This window comes from Protopterus annectens, chromosome 6.part0 (assembly GCF_019279795.1).
Source record: "Protopterus annectens isolate FY-2018-M chromosome 6.part0, PAN1.0, whole genome shotgun sequence".
NCBI lineage: Eukaryota > Metazoa > Chordata > Ceratodontiformes > Protopteridae > Protopterus > Protopterus annectens.
In genome coordinates, this window is record NC_056737.1 from 29,560,790 (window position 1) to 29,588,785 (window position 27,996).

Here is a 27,996-nt window from a genome sequence, read left to right on the forward strand (position 1 = left end):
AACCCCTACGTCACAAGATGGGTTGCCAACTGGCTCATGGATAGACTCCACACAGTGAGAGTTGCAGGCTCTAGGTCTGACTCTAAACAGGTTACAAGTGGCATCCCCCAGGGCTCAGTCCTGGGACCCCTCCTGTTTGGTATATACTTCTCAGAGATACAGGCAAGCACAGGAGGACTATAGCTGACCAAGTTCACAGACGACTGCAAACTGGGGGCCATAACTGACTCTCCGGCTGATACAGACATCCTCCAAAAGGGCCTCACTGAGGTGGATACCTGGTGTCAAAATCATGGCCTTAAGCTAAATGCCAAAAAGTCATCCCTTTTGGAAAAAACAAAGTACCCGCAAACTACATCATACAGAAAATGTAATAAGGGATCTGGGGACCCAAGTAGATAGTAATCTCTCCTTTGATAATCATATTGCTAAGGTGGTTAGAAAATCCTTCTATGTGACCCACGTAATCACAAAAGGGTTTGCATCTAGAACAAAAGAGGTTATTGTGCCCCTCTACTCATCACTCATCAGACCCATCATAGAGTACAATGCCCCATTTGGGATGTACCTTACAAGACACCTGCAATAGCTGGAATACCTCACCAAGAGGATTACTGGCCTCAGACAGATGCCCTATGCAGCCCGACTGAAGAAACTCCAGCTATACTCGGTTGCATACCGCTTACTCAGAGGTGATCTCTGCCTGACATACAAGGCCATATCCAACCCAGAATTGATAGACATGCTCCACCTAAAAAAAAAAAAACAAATCCCGAGAGCCACACGTTCTAGGGATTTAAACCTCACCACAACGATAAATAGGATGTGCTGGAGGGATATATTCCTGTCCCAGAGACTCCCCATGCTTCGAAACAGGATTCCAATCTACATTAGGCAGAGCCCCTCACTAACACTCTTCAAGAGAAACCTTGACGAGTGGATGGGAAACAGAAAATTTACCCCAGGGATCACTGCAGTGGCTCTGCTGGACAGAGGCACAGGGAACTAATGGCTCTGCTGGTCAGAGGCACAGGTAACTAATCTAAGGAGGTGGCAAAAGCCAACACATTCTGGCTAGGCTTATACATGCCCTCGGGAAGATAGCCAGTATTTACCTATGAACCTATAATCAACTGCAGTTCCTCCTCGATATCCAGAGCAGATGCCTGCAAAGCCTCAGAGGACATGCGAAAAGACGAATCCACCCCAGTCTCCAGCAGGGTCACAGCAGAAGAATCCAATGTACATGCCGAATGACCTACAGAGCTATGAGAGACATCCAGTGGAGGCTGAACAGCTACAGAATCTGGCTGAGACTTAATGGCCTTCTTTTTACTTAGCGAGAGTATCTCGAGGTTAAAGGATTCTGCCATGGTATCATTGGCTAACTGTTTAAGCCATTGGTTTTCAAGATAAATGGTCAGGGATGACAAATGGCTTCGGAGTGTCATAAGCACAAATGCCTTACAGATACTACAAGAGGTATAGTCATGGGAAGCACCCAAGCAAAAAATACACTGTTTATGAAGATCCGTATGGGGAATTTGCCTCCCACAATGATATTTTCCCTTCTTAGATGACATGAACTCTAGATAGCAAAATAAAATAAAAGACCAAGAAAAATAAAAAAAAAAAAATAAAAAAAACACAACCCAGATGGGGAACTTATTTGGCATTGCTAAATATTCAGTAAAACAAGGCATTCAGACCAACTGGCAAGAGCACCGTTTGAACTGCCAGCAAAATAAGTTCTACATAGTTGCTTCTGTATGTCCCTTTTATGCCCTACATTCTGTTCGGGGAGCATAAATGTGACATATGGCGCATACAAGATCTTTTTTTAGGATTTTAATACTGTCTGAGAGTCGGGCTGCCCTGAGCGAGGCATCCATTCTGTGAATTATATTGCAACAGCGATACAGTAGGAGATCAGGAAGAACAGTAGAGGGCTTAGGAGAATACATTTGGAGGAGTTCATAATACTTCTTCTGAGGATCAGAAACCTGGGTGCTATCCCACTTAAAAAGTTCCATCATACGAGAAACAGCGTCCCCAATGGAAATCTCCTAAAAAGGAGAGTCTTGACTGACAAGAGTCTTTCAGCTCAGAATCATAATCCAATGGAAAGGGGATCTCTAATGGACACAGGCAGCCTGTAAATGATTTATCTCCCAGACCCCTGCTTCTAAAGGTTTCATCTTGCAAGCCCCTGCTTATACTTATCAAGGGAGCCAATACTTGCCAGAGATGTTGGTTGTATGGCTAGGCTTAAAAAGGCTCTTGTGGTCTTTAGCCTAGTAAACACCTATGAATAGGCTAAAGACTCTTCATCAGAGTCTAAGTCCTCATCGGAAGAGTCCTGCTATCTTGGCCTCTTAACAGCAGTAGAGGACCAAGGAAAGGGAGGGGGGTCAGAAACAGAGATCTGAGAGCTTCAAAGCCATGACAGCATTAAACAGCCCCTGTGTAAAATCCTGCCATTCACTCTGAGGATCCTTAGGCGTAAGGGAAATATAATATGCTTTGTCTTCTGCTTCTTCTTTAAAGGGACTTCAGCCCTAAACATCATAGGAGGCTTGGACCTTTGTTGACACTCAATCAGCATAGTGGGAATCTCTTCCCTAAGAAGAATTTGTGGAACACCCCTCAGTTCCATGGGTATTATCAGCCGTGGTTTCCCCTGAACTTCCAAAACGGACATCTGCAGAGCCTCTGAGGGCTCGCAACAAGTCGGATCCATGATGGCCTCTGAAGCGGTTGCAACAGAGGAATCTGAATGACAAACCGGGCAATCCTCCAGGCTTTCACTGGTACTCAAGTCTGTGAAATCAAGAAAGATACTAACTGCATTATGCTTGTATTCTGTTCAAAGTAAATAAACGACCCATTTTGGTACCAATCATAGTTTGTTTGAACATAATGTCTTATGTGGGGATGAGCTGTGATTTTGTGATCTTGATGGTGACCTTCACCCCCCAACAAGCAAACACAAGAGCAGCAAATCCCTGTGCAGGATGAGATGTTCTCTTATCAGTGACACTACAGGCAGAAATAAGTGCTACTACTGACATGTATCTGGGGAAGACCACAGGTGGCAGAGGTCAGACTAAGTGACAGTGATCAAAATGGTAAGCTCTGGCAATTTCTATGTGCAAAAAAGCATCCTGGAGGACAAAACAGCATACTCACACTCAATGAGAAATATGGGAGGGATGGCCTGCACTATAACTATGTAAGAAGGACTCTTTTGAAATTAAGGTGTTTGGGCTACTAAGAATTAATACGGGTCTGAATTCCTACATCATTATGGGCACCGGAAAGAATCTGGAATAAAAATTTTGTTTTCATTGATCTGCTAGGATCTATTGGATGGCTGCTTTTACAAGGAGCTACTGCAACTCCTTCCTGACTTGTACTTTCTTAAAGGGCAGCATGTCTGGCATGAGCAGAGATGGGAATTTCAGTCTGGACAGGAAAAGGATGTAGTATCTGTTTTATGATAATCTCCCTTACCCACCACTCTTTGGATATCATGCACCACTGTTAAAGGTGAATGAAGAACTTCTGAACAACTGCCTCCAATGGAAGACAATCAGAGGGGGAACTGGGGATGCTGTCAACCCTACCTCTTTAAAAGGGCATCACTTCCAGGAATACTTAGACCACTGGTTCTAGGGTCAGCAATATTGCTGGTGTCTGGCTTAGGAAGAGTGAGAATATCCAGCTACCCAATGCTGTGGATTCCACAGGATGCACCAAACATGTGTGTCTTTGGCTGCTTTGAGTCCTAAAAAACGAATGCAAGCGAGAGTGAAAGGTGACCCTAGTGGGTGGAAGGAACTGAACTTTCTCCTTCATGACCTTGAAATGTTGGTGAATTTTGGAATCAAATAACAAAAGTCCTTTAAAGAGTGCATCAATAAATTCTGCTTCAGTGTCCTCAGTGAAGGCTGTGAGACCTACCTAGGAGTGCTGGAGTAGTGCTACACCAGATCTTGCTAGCCCTGCAAGTTCCTCTGTGGCACCGACTGCTACTTGAATTATGTAATTACTGACCATAAAAGATGAGGAGCAAGCCCTACTGAAGAGCTTCATTTTAACAGATCCATCAGATAAGTCATCAGCAGTGTGCAATACTTTGAGTGAAACTTCCTGAGAAAGCAAGTGAATGAGATCATTCAGTTCCCTTTACCAAAATATGAAGGATGCAATGTCCACTTACACAGCTTACCACAGCACTGGATTCCTTAAAAGGTGATGGACAAACTAAGACTGAAGAATGAGGTTTCTCTTTAGGCTGGCCTTTGGGACAGTCACATCCAGCTTAGACATCTCCAGTCAGAAAGCTTACTCTGGGAGGGGTCTGAAGATCCTGTTCAACATTCTTGAAAATAGCATCACAGTATCTGGATTATCCCAAGCTGCATTCACTGCACTGCAGACCATCCAGAAGGATACTTTGTGAGGCCAACAAGCAACCTGAAGTCTCTTCTGTGGAGTGAAAAGCTCCTGGGAAGGCAAATTACCTATCTCCTCACCTTCTGTAAAACTCTGCCAAATTTAGGATCCTCGGGTGGAATGAAGAGATGGAACCCCTTGTCATCATTTTTTATAGGCAAGATGAACATTGACTGCCTTTTAGGTCATCTTCCTTGGAATGTCTAGAGAATCTTCCATACAACAAGAAAAACACCTTTTAGAAGCCGACTGACCTGAAGCAACAAGTCTCTGGACCATTTGTTCAGCAGGCAAGGACACAGTCTCTTGATAAGCTGGTAATGGAACAGGATAAAAGCCATGCACTAAGCCCCACAATGTCAAGTTATCCTAATGCATATATGCACTTTGTGATAGCCCTACCAACTGCAGTCTATCTAAGATTGGATGGATAGGTGCTGGAACCAAAGTCTGTCCAGCCAGAGGCTGAACCTATGCCAGAGCAGCTAGTATAAAAACTAATGAAGCCCATGATACAGCTGCAAACAGACAGGGCCATTTTAAGGGGGATGATGATTAATAACCAAAAGGCAGCATGGAACCAACTTAAGCCATCAGAGGAAGAAGGGCTTGATGCCAGGAGATCTGGTGTCAGCCCACTTGACACCAGCAGAGCTGATTACTGGGCTCAAAGGATGGTATTCTGAAACCTGAACTGCAGATTACAACAAATCAACAGAACCAGAAGAAAAATGACAGTTCATAACAGATTCACATTCATGTTTCTTAATGGATTAACAGGAGACAGAAAAAACATGTGTGATTAAGCTCCACAATGCCTTTGGCAAGCTCTGAATAATAAATGACAGAAGAGCAGGAGACCCTTTTAGAATGCAGGAGAAAAGTAGAATAATCATCAAGCTGGGGAATACAAAGACTATGTAGGAGAAGCAGGGCTTGATGTAGGACTCACCACCACCTATGAAGGATGAGAAACAGGTTAATAAAGGCCTAATCTCCACAACAGATTCAGTATTACTTCTCTCACTTACGCGCACTTCCCTTGGTAACAAAGTGAACAACCCCTGTCCCAAGACAGAAGCACATTTGGACTTAAGTCAAACAGGCAGTATTACAGCACACCACCACTACTGTAATACCACAATGATGCCCAACTCCAAGCAGTAGGTGGTTACAGGCAAGTTAAACAAATACATATATTATACAGACTAAAAATGCTTTTACAACTGTGCAATATGCACTACTGTATGCACATTTTCAGTGCACTGCTTTACTGTAACTGCTAATGACCTACCATTTTGCATTGGTTTACTATCAAAATCTACAAAGCCATAATAAATTTGGTCAAAATATCGAAGCTAAATGTTGACAGTCTGCATATTAATTAGTTAATAAGGTCGAAACTACATACCGAACATATAGAATTCGGCATTTTCGACATCCTTGATTTTATTCCCTGCTGCCACTTACCTGCCTGCTTTCTAGCAGTACAAATGTATGCAATTCAATACTGCAAACAGTTGTAATTAACGTTTTTGCAGGGGGGGCAAGCCCACTTGACACCCATACACCCCCCCTGCAAATTATATATTCCAACTCTGAGACTGCACTACAGAGAGGAAAAGGGTAAATTTCCTGATCCGCACTGTACCACGATCTGTATTCATAACGTCGACCTCATTTTAGCAAATGCACACTGGCATTCACTAAAGAACACTTGTTGACTTGCAGTTCGACAATATGGGAATCAGCTACCACACACTCGGCATTCCCGTGTTAGCTGAACTGCAATTCTACATTTTGATAGTAAACCTTCTGCATCATTTCTGAGAAAGGTATCCTGTGAGTAGTACACTTGCAATTTCAGAGGGCAAACAAATTAAACAGTTTTTACTAAATGACAGAACAGCAGAGTATAATAATGTGCTGTATTTTGTTAAGATTGCAGAAGAAACAATATCAGTAAGAGATCAAAAACAGACTGAAAAATGAAATGCTTTCTGCACAACATTCCACATTTCTGGCACTCACCAAAAGAACCTTCTGGGTTGTCCTTAGCCAATGCTACTGCATGTTCAGATACTTCTGCAGCTTCCCTCTGTGCAAGTTGACGAAGGCAAGCTACCACAGCCCGCCTCAGCAATAAATAGGAACTGCAAAGGTTTACCTAAAACACAATCAGGGAAAACAAGATGCTAATCATTAAAAGTATAAATAAAAAATTAAAAATGTACTTTCTGAAGATTAGAAAAAGCAAAGCACATCACTACAGCAGTGAAAAATGACTTCCCTTTTGATTACACATCAAAATAAGGAAATGAATGTTTTATCAAAGAAGAATGTAGTGAAGCCAAGCAAAAGACTGAACCAAACTCCTTGAGCAAGACGGACTGCAACAGGGCTAGTAAAGACACACACATTATGCAAGTACAACCTATGGTAACCCTTCAGCATTAACATATTTTCTATAAAAAAAAAACCTGCTAAAATGTATTACTGTGAACTACAAGTGGTTTACTGCAGGGTATGCTTCATTAATATACTAAAAATGTTTTTCAGCCCTCTCCCTTTAAAAACTGATGGATTATTTTGACAAATGGAGCAATGTATGCTGGGGTTTGAGATAAATAAAGATATTGAGAGAAAAGGCAATGTTATCTTCATTTTATTTTCATTTGCTATCCAGGGTAAATAATCCAAATGGACCATTTTTGAAGTCTTGCTCAGGAAACACAATACAGGCATAAGAACATAACAAAATATACATATAACAAAAATAAGCTCATATGCAAAAGTCAGTAAGTATGTTTAAGTGGTGTACCATATTTACAGAAAGGAAGGCTACAACTAAGAAGGATTTCACATGCTAAAAACTGATCTGTCATTAAGAAAGTACCTTAACCTCCTTTTTGTTACCGTGTCATACATAATTTACGCATCCGCTGCCAACATTCAACTTTCCAACAGGGCTAAATATTAACAGACTTAAAAATGATGAGACATATGTTTATTAACTGCATATATGAAATGTAACTTAGGAATAACAAGTATTTTCGTCAGCTGTAAGACACCAAAGGCAAGAGATTTTTGTAATTCATTTGCTGAATTACAGTAGTGCAATCAACTTCAACAGGGTATTCTGCACCCAAAAACAAATATTTAAATAGTATCCCTTGGATTTCCAGAAGGTAATACTTAAAAGATATTCAAAGCAATTGAGTTTACAGATGCTGAGGAGGTGCACATCAAGAGTATTTATCTCCTTTGCATGTTGGTTTCACGATTTATCTTGGGGCTAAAACAGCACAGAAGCTCAACATCACATCATTAGCGACACATGTGACCAACATGTACAAGTTCTGCAGTGTAGTATATGACTTCTGCATCTGTCTTTGTTAACCCTCTTCTTACATCAGCTGCCGTGGATTTTAGAATAAGTACACAGACACAAACATTTCTAAAGCATTCCAGTAACAGTTTAAAATGTAACTTAAGCACCCACAAGCACAAAAACACTATGATTATTTTAAGGCTGGCAACCCTATTAAGATGACAAGCCCAATCTCCCTGACAGCCAGGTAGGGAACAAAGGATTGAGTGTCCATAGGGTAGCTTCACTTTCTGGAGTTAGGCGGGAACTCGCAGAACTACAGCAGTGTGCACGACTACAACAAGGGATGACTTACTCCAACATGACATCATGATGTCACACTATCAATCCAAAGGGCAACAGAAAATGGACAGGACACTCGAGATCTGAAAGATATCAGTCATATCAAACCTCCTTCTGACCACCACGACCACCCAGAACTTTATCGCCCCCGCCCCAACACTAAACAATGCATAAGAAGTATTGCAGCAGTAAGACTACATTTTACAGAAAAAAGTCTACATCCTGAGGGGCTAAATGCAGTATCTCCCAATTACATCGGGCAGCATTTGTGTGGTACCTAGCAGAAAAGAAAGGTAATTATGGAGGGACCTGGTGGAATTAGAAACTGTGGATCATCAAGCACTCAAAAGAAAATGCATAAAGTGAAATAAAAATAAATTAGGATAAAGTCTACACTTAGAAAGTGCAAATTCACTTTATCGATAAGGTTTTGTTTACTAATACTCCTGTGAAGAAATCTCTCACTCAAGTTTGAATGGTATTTTTTTCAACTGTTTCAGTTACCTGCTAGACATACAATCTGGTGAGCACAATGGTATGTACAGTATATGTGCTGTACCGGAAATTTCAATTTGAACATTCCACTTACTGAATTTTGGTGAGGTAGAATTTCTGGATAAAGTCACAATTAAGTGGCAAGTTTCATATAAAGTGTTAAAAATAATACGTACATGCATAATGTTAAAAATTACTCTTGACGTGGGATACAAGACATGCTCAAAGAGTGGTTCTTGTGTTTTTCAAATGACAAGCAAGAAGCCAGCATATGCATGACAAATGTTAATCATCACAGATATTTTAGACAATGAGAGTGGTCATGAATAAATGCACACACATATAAGCAAGCAAACAGAAATAAAAATCTAATAGCCATTCTATTCCAGGCATCTGCTTGCCTAGTAAGCTGCCTACATAATGCACTTCAGTTACTGTGCAACTGTAATGCAGCAGAACACACTCAAACTAAACAGTGTTTCAGCTGCAAATGGCTGATACTTTCTAGAACTTATTAAAAACATGGTTGATATTTCTCATGTTTTTTTTTTTTGAGTTGTGTTCAGCAATTACACATAAATGCACATAGAAGTTCACACTGCACACTGGCAAGCTATTAGAATTCAAGGGACAAGGAACCTACCAACACAGAATTATCCAACAAGATCTCCTGTACAAAAGAATTAATGACAAACTGGTCATTGTAACACACAATGTCATGAACATAAGAGTTAATATAAAAGTTAATTAAAATAAAATATTGACAGTTTTAACAAGAGGTAACAGCTGCCCACAGAAACAGAAGTTGTTTCAAAACACACAAGCCATAATGTATAAAGGCCTTCTGATATTAAAATAAAATGAATATGATACAGAGTGGTTGTCAGTTTGATTAAATGACTACAGCCCACTTTTAAAGAATTAGTACTGTTGTAACATCTCAAAATCTAACCCCAATGTCTTATTGAACACAGTTAAGACAAACAGAAGCACAACACCACAATGAGTTACAATTCAAGCACTAAACACCATACAATAATGATCTTTTTTCTTTCTCCCTGGGAGCAATTTATTTCAAAACCACTTAATGTAACCTGAAAAATTACTTTGTTAACTTTTCACTTCGATCACATATGCTATAATCTGCAGCCTGCTGTTTGTCAGAATCCCCTGCCTAGGCTATAAATAAGAACAAACGTTCTAGCTCCTAGAAGGCATCATGAAGTCTGGCATGCCTGATTCCAGGCAGCATTATTACTCTGGTACTCCACACTGTCTTCATGAAGGGAAATGCAGTAGGATGGTTTGTCCCCTTCCCAACATCCTGAAATAATTAAAGCTCTAGGGAAAGGCACTCTACTGGAAGGAGTTCCACAAAGGTGATTGGTGAAGACAAGAACAAGTGGACATTAAGCATGCAGCAATATCCAGAAGGAAAGTCTTCGGAGCAAAACACATTCAGTTCACTGCCAATGACAATCTAAATTAATTCAAAAGGGAGGAAAAGGTGTAAACATTCTTTTTCCTCTTGAACAAAATATGGAAGATTTTGAAATACAATGCAGCAAGAACTTGGTTCTCTATGTCTGCACTGGGGTTTTGACAGATGCTCTGGTTTTCTCCAACATCCCAAAGACAGGCCCACAGGTGAACTAACATTATTCCAAACTGCCTGCAGGTTTGCATGTTTCTGTCTATTATGTGCCAGCGAGCAAGTGCATGCAGACTGAAATGCATTACCACTTCATTCAGAATGAATTCCTTTGTCTTGTACCCTATGAGCGTCAGGACACATTCTAGCTTCCCTGTGACCATGAATTAGATTCAGCAGGTTATCAGAGAAGGTACACTGAAAACATTAGTAATTTCTGAAATCACAGTAAGCATTGCTTCCAATACATCATGGCTTATTAGCACTTCAGCCAATTCTGCACTTAATGGGATAATGCTCTGCTCTACTTTGTGACAACTTTAACTGCCACAATTGTTTACAAACTATTTCACAAAGAAATGAACAAGACTATAACGATGGCAAACACACACTAACAAAGTAACGTGAAACGGTTACCTTACCAATTAAATGTTCATGCAGCAATATCCCTAAGTCCTATACCTTTCTGAACAGTGAGTGGGATGTACCTGGCAGCAACAGAAGAATTGACAGAATGTCAGAAAGAATGAGCACTTACCTACATATGGAGTAACTTCATAGCTAACTGATACAACACATTTCATTTTGATTCACATAAAGTGAGGATAAACTCTGACAGGCCACTGCAGCTGGGCACACTGCTAAGTAGTACAACATCAAAAATTGTTGAAGAGTTTATCACTTAACACACGTGGAAAAGTCATCACTAAAAATAAAAGAAAGTAAGCATAGGAAATGCAGGTACAGTCCTTCACTGTCACTGCTTTGTAAAGGCAAGTAAAGATTTAAGATACCAATGCCTCAAAGTATATAAATAACTACATTTATTTTTTATTTATTTATTGCATTTGTTTACAGGAGTAGTCCGACTGAGCAGAAAGCAAGCTCTTTTCAGCAGAAGCCCAGGGGGAAAAGCTCCAGAAAAATACATTACATAAACAACATAGTGAACTGATGTATACAATTAATCAATACACAGAATTTAGACAGAGTATCATTAATTAATAGCATCATGTAAACAGCTATGAAACATATTTATAAAAGAATTTGGCAGAGTGAGAGAAAAGAAGAAAATATAGGATTAGCATTAAGAGGTGCAAATGTTTTAGGATAGGTAGAAAGTAGACAAGAAAAACGATGGGAATTAGGAGCAATAACCGAGGATAAAATGTTTGGAAAGAGAGAACTTTTACACATTCAATACATACCATATGCCTCAACCTTGGTAAATAATGTGCTGGTGATAAGGAACTTACCGCTGAGAAGGAGTGATCAAGTTCCTTACCAGGCCAAATGGTCAATGTCACTTTTCTGCCTAGTGTTAAAATATAGAAATATATAATGAAAAAGCTAAGACTTGCCACAAACCATGTATGTATTATCGATGTACAGAATCATAGCTCTCAGCCACCTAAGTGAAGAATAAAAGACGAAGGTAAGTAATACTGGTAGACAAAGGCCCATAAACAAGGACAGATGTTAAATAAGACTCTCACACATTTAGAAAGTTGCTTAAATAACAGGTTTTGCGTTAACAATTTTCCTGAAGGACAAAGTCCAAAACTTGTACGTCTGTTGTTCTTTAACTACTGTAATCCCCACAGATTTGCCAAAAAAAATCACACATTTTATTAATAACAAAACACAAATATAAGGCAAAATCAGTCACCTTCAGTGAAATCATGGACATTTAACAAGTATGTTAATGTTACTTTTTAAGATTTATCAGCAATTAATGCTCCTACAAATGTCCTTGTTAAGACAAAAGTTTATCCTTAGTGAGTTAGCACCACTGAACTGTAGCACCTTGTTAAGGAGGCGGTGTATACATTATGAAATTCAGAGCACAGTGTGCTGGTAATAGATGTGTGACAGTTTTTCAATGGTCTATAAAGAGGGAATCCATCTCTCCCCTAAAGGTCTATATCATCTGAAAGAAATGTATTATTCGCTACGCAATCTTTTTTGGCCTTCACCATAAATATAATAGATAAGTCTTACTGTATCAGTAGCTCACCAAGGGTACCTTACTTGATAGGAAGTATGAGTGAGTTCATCTTTTCCACCATTCATCCCATGCTTGAGTTAACTCTCATGGTGTCAAAGCTCCTTGTGACAAAATGCTTGGAATGTGAATGCAGTCAAAGTCCCTCACAACATCATACCCAAACTACATTAACATGCCTAACCCTTGGACTGCCAGTTAAGTTCCAACTAGTACCAGGTACACTTCAAGGAAATTGTGATACAATAATGATGATTTGGTACCTCTACTGCAAGCAAGTAATATACAAGTATACACTTGCCAAATTTACAGAGAATGCAAACAGCTAAACTGAATGGAGGGCTGGCCAGCTATGGGGAGGCAGTAGGAAGATATATGCAATTTACCAAACAGTATCCTCCTAAAGATTTGCATTTCATTATCATCAACTTCCTTTTCCCCCAATTTCTACATGAGGCGTGGATGTCATGTCAAATGTTGCCATCTCTCTCGATTCAGTGCCACTCTTCTACCTTCTTCATGCCTGACTGTCGCAGGTCTTTTCTCACACAATCCATCCATCTCTTTTGTAGGACGCTCTTGCTTCCTCTCTTGCCTTCTTCCTGTCTGCCCTAAATCTTTTTTGCCAGATTGTCTTCTGCTTTCCTGCACGTGTGCCTAAACAACCACAATCTGTACTCTTTGAACTTCTCTGCAAATTAAACTACTTGAGCTTCTTATCTAGTACTGTCATTTCTTCATTTGCCCCACAGTGTGCATCCTATCACCCATCCCAGGCAACTCATCTCCAACACCTCTAGTTTCTTCAACTGCTCTACCTTTACTGCCCAGGTTCCTATACCATGTAGTGTTACTGGCTGCACCACTGATTAGTATACCTTACTTTTCACATTCTTTGGCATTCTTCTGTTACACACTATCCCTGACACACTCTGCCAGACCAGTAACGAGGGGTGTGCCTCAGGACTCTGTCCTGGGGCCCCTCCTGTTTGGCATATACTTCTCAGAAGTACAGGCAAGCACTGAAGGGCTGTGGCTGACCAAGTTTGTGGACTGCAAACTGGGTGCTATAATAGTCTCCGGCCGATATGGATTTCCTCCCAGAAGGGCCTTAATGAGACTGATGCATGGTGTCAAAGCCATGGTCTCAAGCTAAATGCTAAAAAAAGCGTAGTAATCCCCTTTGGAAAAAACAAGAGTACCCGCGAACTACCACATATGAGGTAACCCCCTGAAATCTGAAGAAGTATAAGGGATCTAGGGACCCAAGTAGATAGTTAGCTTTCCTTTGATAACCATGTTGCCAAGGTGGTTAGAAAATCCTTCTATGTGACCCATCTGATCACGAAAGGGTTTGCGCCAAGATCTAAGGATGTAGTGGTGCCCCTCAACTCTTCCCTCATCAGACCCATTATTGAGTACAATGCACCAATTGGAATGTGCATGGCTGGGCATCTCCAGTGGCTGGAGAGACCACAGAGGTGCCTCACTGGGAGGATTGCTGGCCTCAAACAGTTGTCCTATGCAGCATGATTGAAAAGACTAAGGCTTTTCTCTGTTGCATACCACCTTCTCGGAGGCAATCTCTGTCTAACATGCGGAGCCGTGTCCAACCCAGAGCTGTTGAACATGCTCCATCTTAGCAAAGCCAGATCTACTCAAGCTACATGCTCTAGGGATATAAACCTCAGCACAACTGTGAATGGGGCATGCTGGAGGGATGGATTCCCTTCTCAGGGACTTCCCTTGCTGTGGAACAAGGTCCCGATCTACATAAGACAGAGCCCCTCACTATTCCTCTTCAAGAGGAACCTTAATGAGTGGATGGGTAACAAATTTCACACCAGGGATCATACCAACAGCTCTACTAGATAGGGGCCAAGGGTACTAGCTGCTAGATCAAGGGCCTAGGGAACTAACCAAAGGGGCGGTGAATACCGCACAATGTGGCTGGGCTAATATATGCCTTTGGGCAGATAGCCCAGTACCTACCTATGAGCCAGTTGACCTCCTCATTCGCACTTTCCATGTCCTCAACCATCCCTCAAAGATACTTGATGCCATTAACCTGTACCACTATTTTCCTTTCTATCTCAATTTTCATTTTCTTCTGATTTCCCCCATTTGCTGTCATTATAACTGTCTTATCTAGACTAAGTTTCACCCCATGTGCCTTCAATTTTTGCATTCTATTCCCCTATCCTTTGATGAAGTTCTTGTTCAGAATTTGACTGTAGTGTCACTTTGTATGCAAACAACAATTTTGTTGATCTGTCCCTCTAAACCTGTTTGTTAATGTAGTTCATCATCAGCATGAACACTGATAAACACCCAAGCCCACTAGGAACCTCAGAGTCAGAGTACTGTTCATACTTGTGTCACTGGCTCCTTGCACATAGCATGCACTAAGTCTACCAATGTCTCTGGAACTTTGAACTATTGCAAAACTGCTCAAATCAGCTTTCTTTGGACCTTTGCATTATCCTTATTTCTAGCTTCTTCTCAACTGTATGTCTCACTGCAAATATCTGGTCAGTTGTGTTGCATCCACTATGTCAATTTTGCTGCAAAGGTAAGAATGCATTCACTATATCAAAAATCAGGGACCTCATTTAATGAAGACTAGGCTGAACCACAGGAAAATCTAGCCTTAAAGATCAAGGCTGAATTCTGAAATCTTACATCCTGAAATACAAGTGCACCAAAAAAAAGCCAAATTTATAGAGTCATGGTTAATATACTGCTCTGCAAAAAAAGTGGGAGGCTCAGCACTGAAAGTGGTATGCTAGAAACATAAGATGAAAACTGAGACAGAAAGGATCTGAGAGTATCTGAGAGGGGTGGTTGAGGAAAAGGGAAGCCTGAATGAGGAAGCCAAAGCTAGCAGAGCGAGGTCATCAGTCTATGAAGATGGCAACTTGGATTCATAAACAAACTCAGATTTCTGGTAGGGTTGGGAGGTGGATAAAGTGATGAGTTCTCCCATCCTATCCTAGGTTAGGGTTCAGAGGAAACTGTCACCTCTGCAATCTCTGGAAGGTCAGGAGCTCTGCAGGCAGCCAGTGTAACAGGGAAAGTGGCAGGATGTACTGAAGACACTAAACATGCCATTCCTTCAACTCAGGAAGTCTAAATGACTCTGCAAACTTTAAACCTCCAGGTGCCGCTTCTCCTGTTTTCCAATAAGAACCCTCACCTGCCAGGCACTACTCATGGCTGCACCACAAGGCCAAAAGACTGACAACTCAGAGAGAGTACAGTTGTGTAAGTTAAACTTAACATAACAGTAGATGTTTGAATGATCACTGCTGCAGTAGCCTCAGCTATATGGGTTATATCCTGCTAAGGATACAATGACTGGCCAGCTTCCACAGCTTCAGGGCACCTTCCACTCACACAAACTGTCAAGCAGCTCAAGCTGAGGTGACTAAAAGACAAGTTTGGTGCGAAGCCCTTCAGAAATTTCTTGCCAGCAGAAACAGGGAGGCTGAGCACTGAAAGGGCTAGGCTAGGAAAACAAAACAAACGTCCAGACTCTGACATAAAAACATACCAAAAAACAAGGGGGATGGAGGGAGGGAGTGGCTACTGCAGCAGTAATTATTGGAACATCTACTGTTACGCAAGTTCAACTTACACAAGTGTATTATGTTCACCATATTGATCACTGCTGCAGTAGCCTTAGCTATATGGGTAAATTACCACAGCAAACTACATTTGGGAGATGGAAGGAGAAGAGTCTAGGAACCACTGGAGAATGGTCCTATCAAAGCTTGATCTGGACCCAGAGAAAGAATAAAGCTTATAGTGCTTTGTACAGAGGACCGAGTAACAGCTTCTGGAATACTTCTAGCATCCAATTATTTTCAAAAAGCTATAGATGAAGCCAAGGCCTGAACCCTGCCTGGAATAGATTTGTTATGGTGAATATAAAAGGTAATAGCCTTAGACAATCATTTGGAAATAGTCAGTTTTACACAGGCTGTCCCTTCTTCTTACTTTCATAAGAAATAAACAACTAATCCGAGAGATATAGTTCTGTCAAGGTAGTACTGGAGTTGTCTGTGGTCATCCAAGGTATGGGGTATCCTTCTTTCATAAACAACATGGAGAGATAGACAGTTTGTCTTAGAATAAACTTGTTTACTATTTTATGCATAAAAGAAGGATTAGTTCACAAAGAAACCCAGCCCTAATGGAAAATGAGGTAGGGTTGACTCACACTAACAGCTTGCAACTCAGATGACTCACCATAACAGCTTGCAACTCAATTACACTACTTGCAGAGGGCAGAGCAAGTGTTAGCTTCTCTAATACAAAATTAAAACCCCAAGGAGTGGCCTCTTATGCAAAACCCTTTCAGGAACATTTTCACATGAGACTGCCTTGAAAGTGGAGGCTCTATAGGCAGTCATGCTGAAATGGCCTATAAATGAACCTTGACAGTGGAATAAGAAATGCCATAGGAAAGTAACTCACACAAATATTGTAAAATCAGATAACAACTAGCAGGTATGTTGTTGGCATTAACTAGAAAATCTTTTCCATTTGTTAATATACAATCTTCTAGTAGCAGGCTTTCTTGTCTCCATTATTTTCTGCTGCACGTCTACAATAAACAAAAGCCTAAAAGCAATTAATACCTTACTATTCTGGCAGTCAATTGAAAATGATTGTTGTCAGACTGTATCAAACACCCCTGTTATTTTGTGACTAGATCCAGTCAGTGAGGAAGCTTGTAGTAATTTGCCCCTAGCCATTTCTTAAAGAAGGGAGATCCACAGTTGCCTAGGCCAGAAGGGCATCACATGATCTTGGGGGAATTCCTTCTGAATCTTCAGAAGTACCCTGGATATTAGTGGAAAGGGTGGAAAAAAACTGCAGGAACATTCCTGTCCAAAGAAAAGAAATGGCATATGTCTTCCAGGCCTTCTTGCATAGAGTCTTGGAACAGAATCTTGCCAGTTGATTGTTCAAACAGGAGGCAAAAAGGATTACTTCACAAACACCAGAGAGATGACTCACATGTTGGAAGACCCCCTAATCTTATTTCTACTTGTGAGTGTTTGCCCTGGTCCTGCTCGGCTTGACTGCCACAAAAGTTTGCTCTGATGGAATATAAGACACTTGTAGAGTGAGACTGTTCTGTGAAGCTAAATCCCAAACTAATGTGGCTAGTATGCAAAGGGGGTAAAACCTGGTTCCCCCTTTCTTGTTGATGTACAACAACAATGTAGCACTGTCTGAAACCACTTTGAAGAGGTCCTGTGGGCCAAAGATGATTCAGACAGCTGAGTGCTTTGATCAGGGCAAACACCTTCTCCATGATTATGTGCAGGCATCAGTCCTTGGTTTCCCCATACCCCACCAAAAAAGACAGGCTCTGCAAATGCTAAAATATTTTAAAAGTCACAACAAAGCTTTCAGATACAATCCTTCAGTGTTAAAAGCAAGTTCAATTCAAAGTCTTATTAAATAATCCATTTAAAATAGTCACAAGACACAGCCTAACAAATGATAAAAACAAAACAATTAAGTAATTAGTATTCTTAAAAAGACAAGCCCCAGGATTCACGAAGCCTCCGTGTAAGAGTTATAACTCTTACACGGAGGCTGCAGTTAAACGGAGTGATGTCAGCATGCTTTGCATATTCATGAGAGCATGCTGAATCACACCTAAGTCTAACATGGTCTGTGTAAGACAGTAGGGGGCGTGTCCGTAGGCTGAGCCCTGCAAGCGGACACGCCCCCAGAAGTGTAAAAGTGCCCAAAGTAAACACCCACAACAGAGTCCACGGAAATGTGAATAAACACAACACAACACATGCCCCCACAGACTATATGAACATAAAATATATATAAATGAACATGTTATATATTTTTTTTAAATTGTAAAGATGTTTAACCGTGAGTGCGCTCGCTATGCTGGCGTGCCTGTAGCGCAGCTACAGTTAGCAGTCAGTGGGAAAGCATATAAGAAGTAAATATGCAAAATAAGCCAGGAAGCAATAGCATAGCGGTAGAGATGTTGGCTGAAGAGCAGGCATTCATGGTTCGAGCCCCCACAACACCAATTTTTTTTTTTTCAAAATAAGCAGGAAACAAGTCCCTGACAAATATGTACACATAAAACCACAATTTATGTAAAATGTAATGAAATAGCCCATTTATATTGAAGACATGTGAGGTAACAAAAGAAGAAAAAATGCCAGATGTGCTCATAGCTGAGCCACAGTTTAACAGAGTGAGTGCATGTGCCCGTAGATGAGCAGTGGTTTAACTGGCGCAAAACGAGTGCCCGTAGCTGAGCAGTGGTCTAACACGCTAAATCTATGTGCCCCTAACTGAGCTGAGCGTAATATGCGTGCCGATAGCCAAATGAGGCTTAAAGCAGCGTCTTCGCTTGCGGAGCTGCGCACCGCACAAACGAGCTAACCGACAGGCAACGTTGAGCAAGCCGTATCAAAACTGCCTTTACACAGACACACCCCTCAGCATGTCTAGGCAGTCATGAAAAATAAAAAGCAGTGGCCAGGTTCGAACCTAGGATACTATACACCATAGTCAAGGTACAGAACCACTAAGCCATGACAGCAGTACCTTTAAATGCAATAATAGCTAATATATAGGAATGAATACAAACTAGAGCATGACAATGCAGGTTTACTGAAGTTGATACAATTCCAAAACGGCCAATCACAGATATGTGCGGGAAAAACGGACTATATAAGCACCATAGGCGGGAATACACAGCATAAACAATTGTAGAACTGACCTGCAGGCAGAATGACAGGAGTAGGAGAGGGTAGTTGCTTTCGAGCACAGAGGTGGGGTGTTGAGGAGTCCAGGTACATGGTCTGGCTCCTAGTCCATAATCATGAGGCCCAACTCATGCAGGGCCAGGTCCTCTGGGGAGCATACAGGGCCGAGGCGTGGGACCGGTTGGCTCATGATCTCACCAGTGCCACAGGGATTCCAAGGACTGGTGAGCAGGTCTGTCACCACCATGCGGACCTGAAGAGACGCAAGCAGGACCAACTGAACCTTTGGATCTAGGAGGCCCGGCAAACACCCAACGCCCCACTACTGAGTAAGTAACATTTAATTCTGTATGTAAGAAATTAAACTAGCTGATATTATGGAGATGTGTACTCCAATATTACTTCATTTATATTACAGCTGCAGGTATCCGTTCTGCGAACCGCAGAGCCTATGGCGATAGGCTGGTGCGGTTGCGCCACCAGGCAGGTCAGTAATCCACTACCAGTAACTGTAAAGAAATATAAAAGTATGACAGTCAGCAAAAGAGTGCAGTGTAGTCAGTAAGGAATAAAATCTGCAAGTAACAGTGTGAAAGTGTATGCAAGTATTGCTTGATTACAAAAGTGTGTTTCAGCCTGTAAGTTTAACCAAAAAATGAAACTGTCTGACATATATTCTGAACTAAAAATGCCCTACCTGTAAGAAAATAGTACACAATCTGCAGCAGGCTGAAAAGTATAGCTGCAGAAGATGATGAAATCACATGTGTGAAATATATCCCTGTGGAAATACTGAAACATGACAGAAGTGAGACTGCTGGAAAGGATTGTAATAACTACTGGTAAAACATGTCAATAAAGCCTAGAAGTACCATCCTGAATAGTAAAATGAAAGCAAGTGAGAGAGTGTGAGAAAGTGTCATGAATCCAGCAATACAGTAGTAATAACCCCTGAATAAAGTATACTGCAGTCAAGACAGAATGAAATGCATGTGAGATTCAAAACCAAACAGCAAAATCTGTTCAAAGTGTTGCTGCATCTGGAATGTGTATCCCAAAATCTGGATATGTTGCTCTCAGTCTGCAATATGCAGATAGGATGATTGTCTGATATACCAAACATCCACACTTGTCTACAGCTATATAAAGCAAATGTAGCAGGATGATGTAGCTGAACAAAGCTAGATATGAATGTGTATGAAGAACCATAAAATGTATATTGATGCTGCAGTAACAGTCCTATCACCAAGTTGAAATAGTTATCATATAGGAAACTGTAGTTAGAACAGTAGTGTGTATATAACTGTAGCTATTAGAAATGTACAGCATATGTATTGTTATTCGAAGGTGTTAATATTACTTTCTTTACCCCACCCTATAACCACATATAACCCATTCCACGTGAAAATGGTATGTGCAATCACAATTAACACCCCTGGACGTTTGTCCTGTTAGGTCAAATATATTTGCATGTCCGTTGATGCATCTGCCCTGTTCATACATCCACACCTGATGGCCTGTTGCCATCAATTAACCCTGCATGTTGTTGGACTGTGTATTTCTGTTCAAATTATGCATGTGTTATGCACGCTGTTCAATGGTGTGAATAACTGGGTGTTTGGTTAATGGGAATACTAATGCATGCTGTTACAACTAATTGTGAATGGTATTATATGTCACTAACCCAAACTGTCATGACATAATGCAAAACATAGGACGACAGGAAAGGCGGGTTCCAGCGGACCCACCTCAGCTGGCGAGTGCACCTGGCACTAGTGTCGAGTCCGGACCCTCCTCCGGTGGCCCTGTGCCACCTGCGGGTGGAAGCGCTGCAGGGGATGGGGCTCGCCCCCCCTCTGAAAGTGTGGCCGGAGGAGAACCACCACCCACCCTCCATAGCGTCCGGACTGTGGTGCGTAGGGAGATTCGGGACTCTGTTCTCGAGCCCCTAAGCACGGGTGGCGCAACTAATGGGCATGCCTGTTGCCCCGCCTACACAGCCCCCAGCACAGCCCCGTCCTGGGCAGTGAAGGAACAGTGGCAACTGCCTATGGGTGGGGATATCAGTTCTACTGTTGCCATCTGTGGGCTCATGGGCTATGGATATCCAAACCTCTGTCCCCGTCAATTGCGTAACCCCCCACACGTGTTATACACCGCCCCTGTATGCGTCTTGTTTGTCTTGTCTGTTTACCTACCCAACCTACCTCCCCAGCTGTACCGACTTCCTTCACCTGACATACCACTCTCACCTGAAAAAAAAAAAAGGGCACTCTGTACCCACAAAAAAATTACGCCCCATACATAGCTGCCCATTCCGCACACATGTCTGCTGGACATGGAACCTATCAATTACAATTGGCTGTACAACAAGTATTATTGTTGTCCTAACACCTCTCTCAGGGGTGGAAGGTTTCAAATGTCACACCAAATTACATACATATGCACAGCTGTTGCTGATGAAGAAATGGGCAGCTATGGGCCTTACCTACATCCCTCCTGCACATCCCAAGCTCGTTTCCCTACTGTCTTACCCTCTTTGTGACCCCTTTTTCACCACTTTCCTGTCTCCCCATTTTCTTTTCTTTCAAAGAAAATAGCGCGGGTGTGCGCAAGAGTAAGCACGTATAAGCGGGTGTGCGCGGAGCTAACCGCCAGTGCGCATGCGTGGGCTCCGCGCAAACCAGCGCTAACCCGGTTACAACTGCTTAAAAGTGCCTTAGTCACTTTGATTGACAGGTCCTGTACTCAGTTCAAAAGCAAAATAAAATCCCACTGTGAGTCCCGAACCCAGGACCTTGGAAACAGTAGTCTGCATGACTTACCACTAAGCCATGACTCTTATACAAGAACATTGTGCTAAAATAAATATATCATGTAATAGTAGGAATGAATGTAAAGGGAATATAGATGTGTAGTACACAAAGCATGCCATTTAGAATTACTATCAAAACTAGTGGATTTCTATAATAGTAGTGTGTGAACAGAAACAGCCATGCTAGTTGGAAGCTAGTAGATAATAATGTCACTAGAGCACCTTGCAAACCACACACATACTCACAGCAGGATAAGCACTGCCCATACCCCACAACCTCTTACAGGAACACATCTGGACCAAGTAATAAAATATGTGGAGCAAAGGCCCAAAACCAGGGACACATTACAAATAATGTTACAACAAACGCAGACAGTTCAGAGAGTAACAGGGTCTGCACTTTGTGGGATGTTTGGAAGGGTATGCAGTCTGAAACTTGAATGTTTGTCACCATATTCTGATGTGAGCCCAGAGTGATTTGCCAGAAAAAGGTGTGCATGAGATATTGACCAAAATATGAGGCAGAAATGTGGACAACCTGCAAATATCTGTACACATGACGGGTCTGACACCACCATATTTGAATAGTTAAGAGCCTAGACATAGCAACAGTGAATGACTTACAGGGATGCCCCACAGACCCCATGTGAAATGTACAAACAGTAGGCAGAAAGGTGTAACACATGCAATGGTAACTATGGAGTCCTGAAAGTATTCATCACTTGCATGGCAGAAAAAGTATAGTAATACATATGCTCATGCTAACCCACAGTCACAACTGCAGCATACCAGACATTTTAATGTGTATACTCCCACTGATATGTACCATTCCATGAGGCACATAACAGATGAACCTGAAAGTCTCTGGGGCCTGCTCAGCAGCATACTCAAATACCCTAATAGATGTCAAGGCCCACACCATGGCCAGACCACACTGCATGCTGTAACACCCTAGCAGATATAGCAAGCATTCCAAGGTGTGAATATACATGGAAAATAGGAAAGCTACAGCAGCACACTACAGTCAGGACACCTAGCAGGCATACAAGTAGTGACTGTAAAGGGCAACTATTGAAGCCTTAGCAACAAAGTGCAAGCAAAAGTGAAAGGAAAGCACACACACACACATTAACAGTAGTAGTAGTTGTAGGTGTCAGTGTACATACACAGTAGTAGTAGTTGTAGGTGTCAGTGTACATACACAGTTAGTACAGGAAACTGGAGAAATGAATGGAGGAATGTTAATCTACAACACACCTGGAAATATGAGAGAGATACCAACCTTTACACTCACAGAACATTGTCCACAGCATAACAGCATGGTCCATGCCCTTAAAATCTGAAAGGGCTACGCCTATCTCACATACCTTTTTATAGCACTGTTCTGAAATCACAGTGAGAACTGCAATCAGTACACAACTGGCTGCATGCAATTAGCAAATGCTGGCTAACAATTGGTGCAGAGGCCATCACATGGGCATATGCAGATACCTACAAAGGTATGCTGTACTCCCAGTCCACACATGCAATACTTTCATTGCACCCTGAGAAGGACGTGAGAGAAAGACAGAGAGAGAGAGAGAGAGAGAGAGAGATAGAGACAGAGAAAACTGCAATTAAGCAGACACAAACAAATTGTTCAGCAACAGCCACCTGAAAGCTGACAACTGGGAAGTGGAGCAGCAGGACAGAGAACCAGACAGCAACACAAGCAGCTATGACAATCACAGGTAATGTAAAGTAATACTATAAAGGTCTACATACTGTGAACCCTCCATATGTGTCATTGGTCTGTATCCATATGTATATGAAGATGTGTAAAGGGCAGGGGACATACAGCAACTATCAGTGAAGGCTGTACATACATTTGTATGTGAGAGCATCTATGTGCACATATCAATGTTGGTTGATTGTAGGTTGTAGTGCCATGTACAAAGTAGGTTTCACAGTTATGTATGTTTAGCAGTATGTTAGTGTGTGTATACAGTATGGTAGACAAACATGTTGATATACCTGTCTAACATATGGATACGTATGTATGTCAACATATGTATATATATATATATATATATATATATATATATATATGATATGCATATATGTATACATACATAGAGAGAGATGTAGGAATACATAGACAGATGTAGATAGAATATTGTACAAACATATCTATGTAATGCACACATACAGATATAGATATATGTAGATACATATACATAGACAGACTGATCTGACTATCTACAGGTATGACTGTATATGACAACCTTCAACACAGCCTGTCCCACCCACTCTGTCACTCACACCCCCTCTGTCTCCCCCCTCTCCACATCTATAGCAATATATGTACATCAATATATATATGTGTATATGTATACAGACATATATATATATATATATATATATATATATATATATATATATATATATATATATATATATATATATATATATATATATATATATATATATATATATATATAAAGAGAAAGAGAGAGATGTATATAAATTCTGAGTGAGGCACATGTGTACAAATGTATTGCAACAGGTGCCTGGTGACAAAGGCATGGAGTGAACACCAGTGTCAAAACCAGAGTACCATACCACATTCCAAATCACCTACACCAGTAACCACCAGATATGTGATTGGCTGCCCACCACTGCATGTGTTAGGGGTGAACAGGGTCATAAATGTGTACAATAGTGGCCCCAATGATATTCACAGTGGCACACTATCCCTGGAATACCTGCACATGGTATGTGTCAGCGGACATGGTGTGTCAGCTATGGACATGTAGGTCGGTGTACCCCTCCACACCACATAATGGATGCCATGGTATGGACCTCACATGACAGCTACAGATATGGAGAAGGACACAGTGACATGTACAACACTGTGACAATGCACTCAAACACATTACCAATGCACAGTGACTGACAACACCACAGAGCACACATATACTACCCACATAGAGGTTGCCACTCCCGGATTTACATATGTAAGTCACACCCATGACAGATGTCCAACAACCATAGTAACACCTCACACTATCCACAACCTAAATGTCTGCTGTGTGTCGTCCGTGCCACTGCAATAGAGTGCACATGTGGAGGTAAAGGTTCCTACCCACAGATAAGACATACCCTGCAATAAACCACACAGTGTTAAGAAGCAAGACTCCCAATGAGTACATGTCACACATACCCCTGCTGAATGTTAGTCCGATAGGTAATATGCCATATGAGTCACCCTGTGTAACTGTGTGACAGCAGCAGGTACCATCACACCACGTGTCACAATGTGGATACAGGAAAACGATGACCAACTGCCCAAGAAATAAAACAGGTTTATTGTACAATGCACGAAGCAGCACCAGTCACCAATGACCTAGGTTTCGTCTAACAACACTGACTTCATCAGATTGGTGAACCAGTTACAAACATTATATATAAACCTGAGTGAACCAATTAGCTAATGAACTAATTGACAAAACTTAATTCAACTATATCAAATTGGTTCATTAATAACCCTACGCTAACTTAAAAACTTTATTAAACTTGTGTATGACATAAAAAAATTAAAAATATAAATGTAAAACCATGTGAAGACAATCACAAATCTACAAAAAATATACAAAAAATATATATATATCTCTCTACATGCCTTATTGCATGTTTGTACATACAAGTTCAAGTGTTATATATGAATAAACAGAGCACCAGACAAAACTCAAAACCGTATGATGTGTGTACAATGGCAAATATACTGTAAATTTATAAATATTAATAAATACATGTAATATGCAAAAAAATGTATAAAAAATATATATGTATGTGGAAATGTACATCATACTGATTTACCCATCAGTAATGACTTACCCAAATTCAACCACTACGATATATCAAATAAACAATAAAGATGTAAAAAATGTAATATATAAATGAATTGTATATAAATAAATCCATTTAGCCACTAATATGTTTTAATCTCAGCCAGGGTTTAATGGAAAGATACTCGTTCAACCCTGGATACGTGCAAGCATCAAGCTTGATTTGCCATTTAAGTTCACTCACATCCAAATGATGTCGAGTGATTCTACCCTGTTGGTCCTGAATCACTTGCTGTATAACACAATATTTAAAGTGATATTGGCTGTTGGCAATCACATGTCTCGCAAGGGCATTAGTGGGTTTCTTATGTCGTATATCTAAATTGTGCTCCATAATTCTATCCCTAAACCTTCTACAAGTCTTCCCCACATAAAATGCCCTGCAATCTTGACATTTTGCCAGATAAACCAAATTTTAGTGTAACAATCATAGTGGCCCCCAATAACAATATTGCAATTATTGTTCATTACATTTAGTCCTGTGGTCAATATATATTTACAGGTTGTACACCTACCACATTTGAAATTCCCTTTTGTTCTGTTACATGAATCTGAAAAACTATCCTCTGTACATTTTTCAAAAAAATCTTTCAGTAACATGTCCTTTTTGTAAACAATTTTGGGCCTATGGGAAAAATGTGTGTTCAACTCCTTACTTCTTTGAAATATTTTCCAATACTTCATAACTGTGTTAACTACAAATTCTGAGTCCCTGTTGTATGTAAGTACATAAAAAATGGTGTCACTGCCACATCTAATTTGACCATTGTTGGCTTCATGATATCCAAACTGATCAATACTTGATGTTAATATTGGCTCCATAAGTTTGTTATCTCTCTTTATCTGTATTTCATTTCTTAAATCTTCACATAACTGTTTTGGGTAACCTCTGTTAAGAAATAATCCCATAATGAAATCCAGTTCCAAGTGTAAATCTGTTACATCACTGACCATACGGGCCGCCCTAACCATCTGCCCTTTGACAATGGCCTTCTTTTGATGGCTAGGGTGCCAACTGTCGTAGTGCAAATACGAATTCGAGAAGGTTGACTTTCTGTATATATTAGATCTCATCCTACCTTCATTTTTGTCATATGTTAACTTAACATCAAGATATTCTATCTTAGTACTGTTGATCTCATGTGTGAATTTTAAAAACCACACCGTATTATTGATATATTTGATGAAATTTTCCAACAAAATTTTGGCACCTGTCCAGATAATGAAAATATTGTCCAAAAATCTTAAATAAATTTTGATAAATGGACTGTATTGACTGCTGTATACATATTCATACTCCCAATGTGCCATGATGTAATTGGCGTAAATGGGGGCACAAGCTGCCCCCATAGCTACACCAGTCCGTTGCTTGAAGTAATGGCCATCAAAATATAGAACATTATTATCCAATACTATTTCCATAAGTTTAACATATGCATTGATTTTATCCTGTTCATAAACCCCCGTTGCAAAAAGTTGTTCCTCTAATCAACTTAGGCCAACATCATGTGGTATCACTGTAAATAAATTACAGACATCTATAGTGACAAAATAAAAATGTTCAGGCACCTCCAAGTGTTTGATCATTTCCAAAAAGTGCCAAGAGTCTTTAACAATATTAGGCATTTTTACTAAGCCAGCTTTTAAGTGATGATCCAAAAACTGACTAATAAAACTTACTTTTTCACAAAAAAGGCTCCAAGCAACAACCACAGGAAATAAATGAGAACACTGGTTTATTGTAAAGCGCTTTTCGTCGCTCAACATTGGAGCAACTTCATCAGACAACATTCAATTAAACAATTAGTAATATATAGCAAGATCAATTAGAGAATAAAAACACATTTAAAGTGGTATAAGTACAAATAAAAAACACTCAGCTCGACCTTCTTGCAGTATTATGGCCTTGGTAAATTAAAAACACAATATCACATACAAAACAAGTGTAATATTATTAATGTTATTGTTAGTAAATGTTAACCAATACAGCAAACCTAAGACAAATTGATTTGTTTTGACATAAATAATTAAAACTATGAAGAAATTCATTTTAATAAGTCTATAAATCTTTAAATATATAAATAGTCTATGTATGAATAAATAAATAATCTATAAGGAATCTATAAATATAAGTATATAAAAATATATGAATATATAAAACCATACTAGCACCAACAACAGGCGGCTTGTGAAATCCATGTAGTGGCTTCTATTAAAACCAAGTTAATTTGTTTATTTATTTATTTCCTAT

General features: G+C 40.4%; 1 protein-coding gene across 2 annotated transcripts in view; it reads right to left on the bottom strand.

The window, feature by feature from the left end:
* The window catches only part of HEATR5A (HEAT repeat containing 5A), a 2,570,019-nt gene that overhangs the window by 1,126,981 nt on the left and 1,415,042 nt on the right, over positions 1-27,996 (bottom strand). Inside the window, exons 21-22 of one of the 2 annotated variants that reach the window (XM_044073825.1) lie at positions 9,270-9,296; positions 6,490-6,625 (exon numbers count right to left, since the gene is read on the bottom strand). In XM_044073825.1, the coding sequence (XP_043929760.1) occupies positions 6,490-6,625; positions 9,270-9,296 (163 nt within the window). The remainder of the gene's footprint in view (positions 1-6,489; positions 6,626-9,269; positions 9,297-27,996) is intronic. The other variant, XM_044073826.1, reaches the window with a different exon arrangement.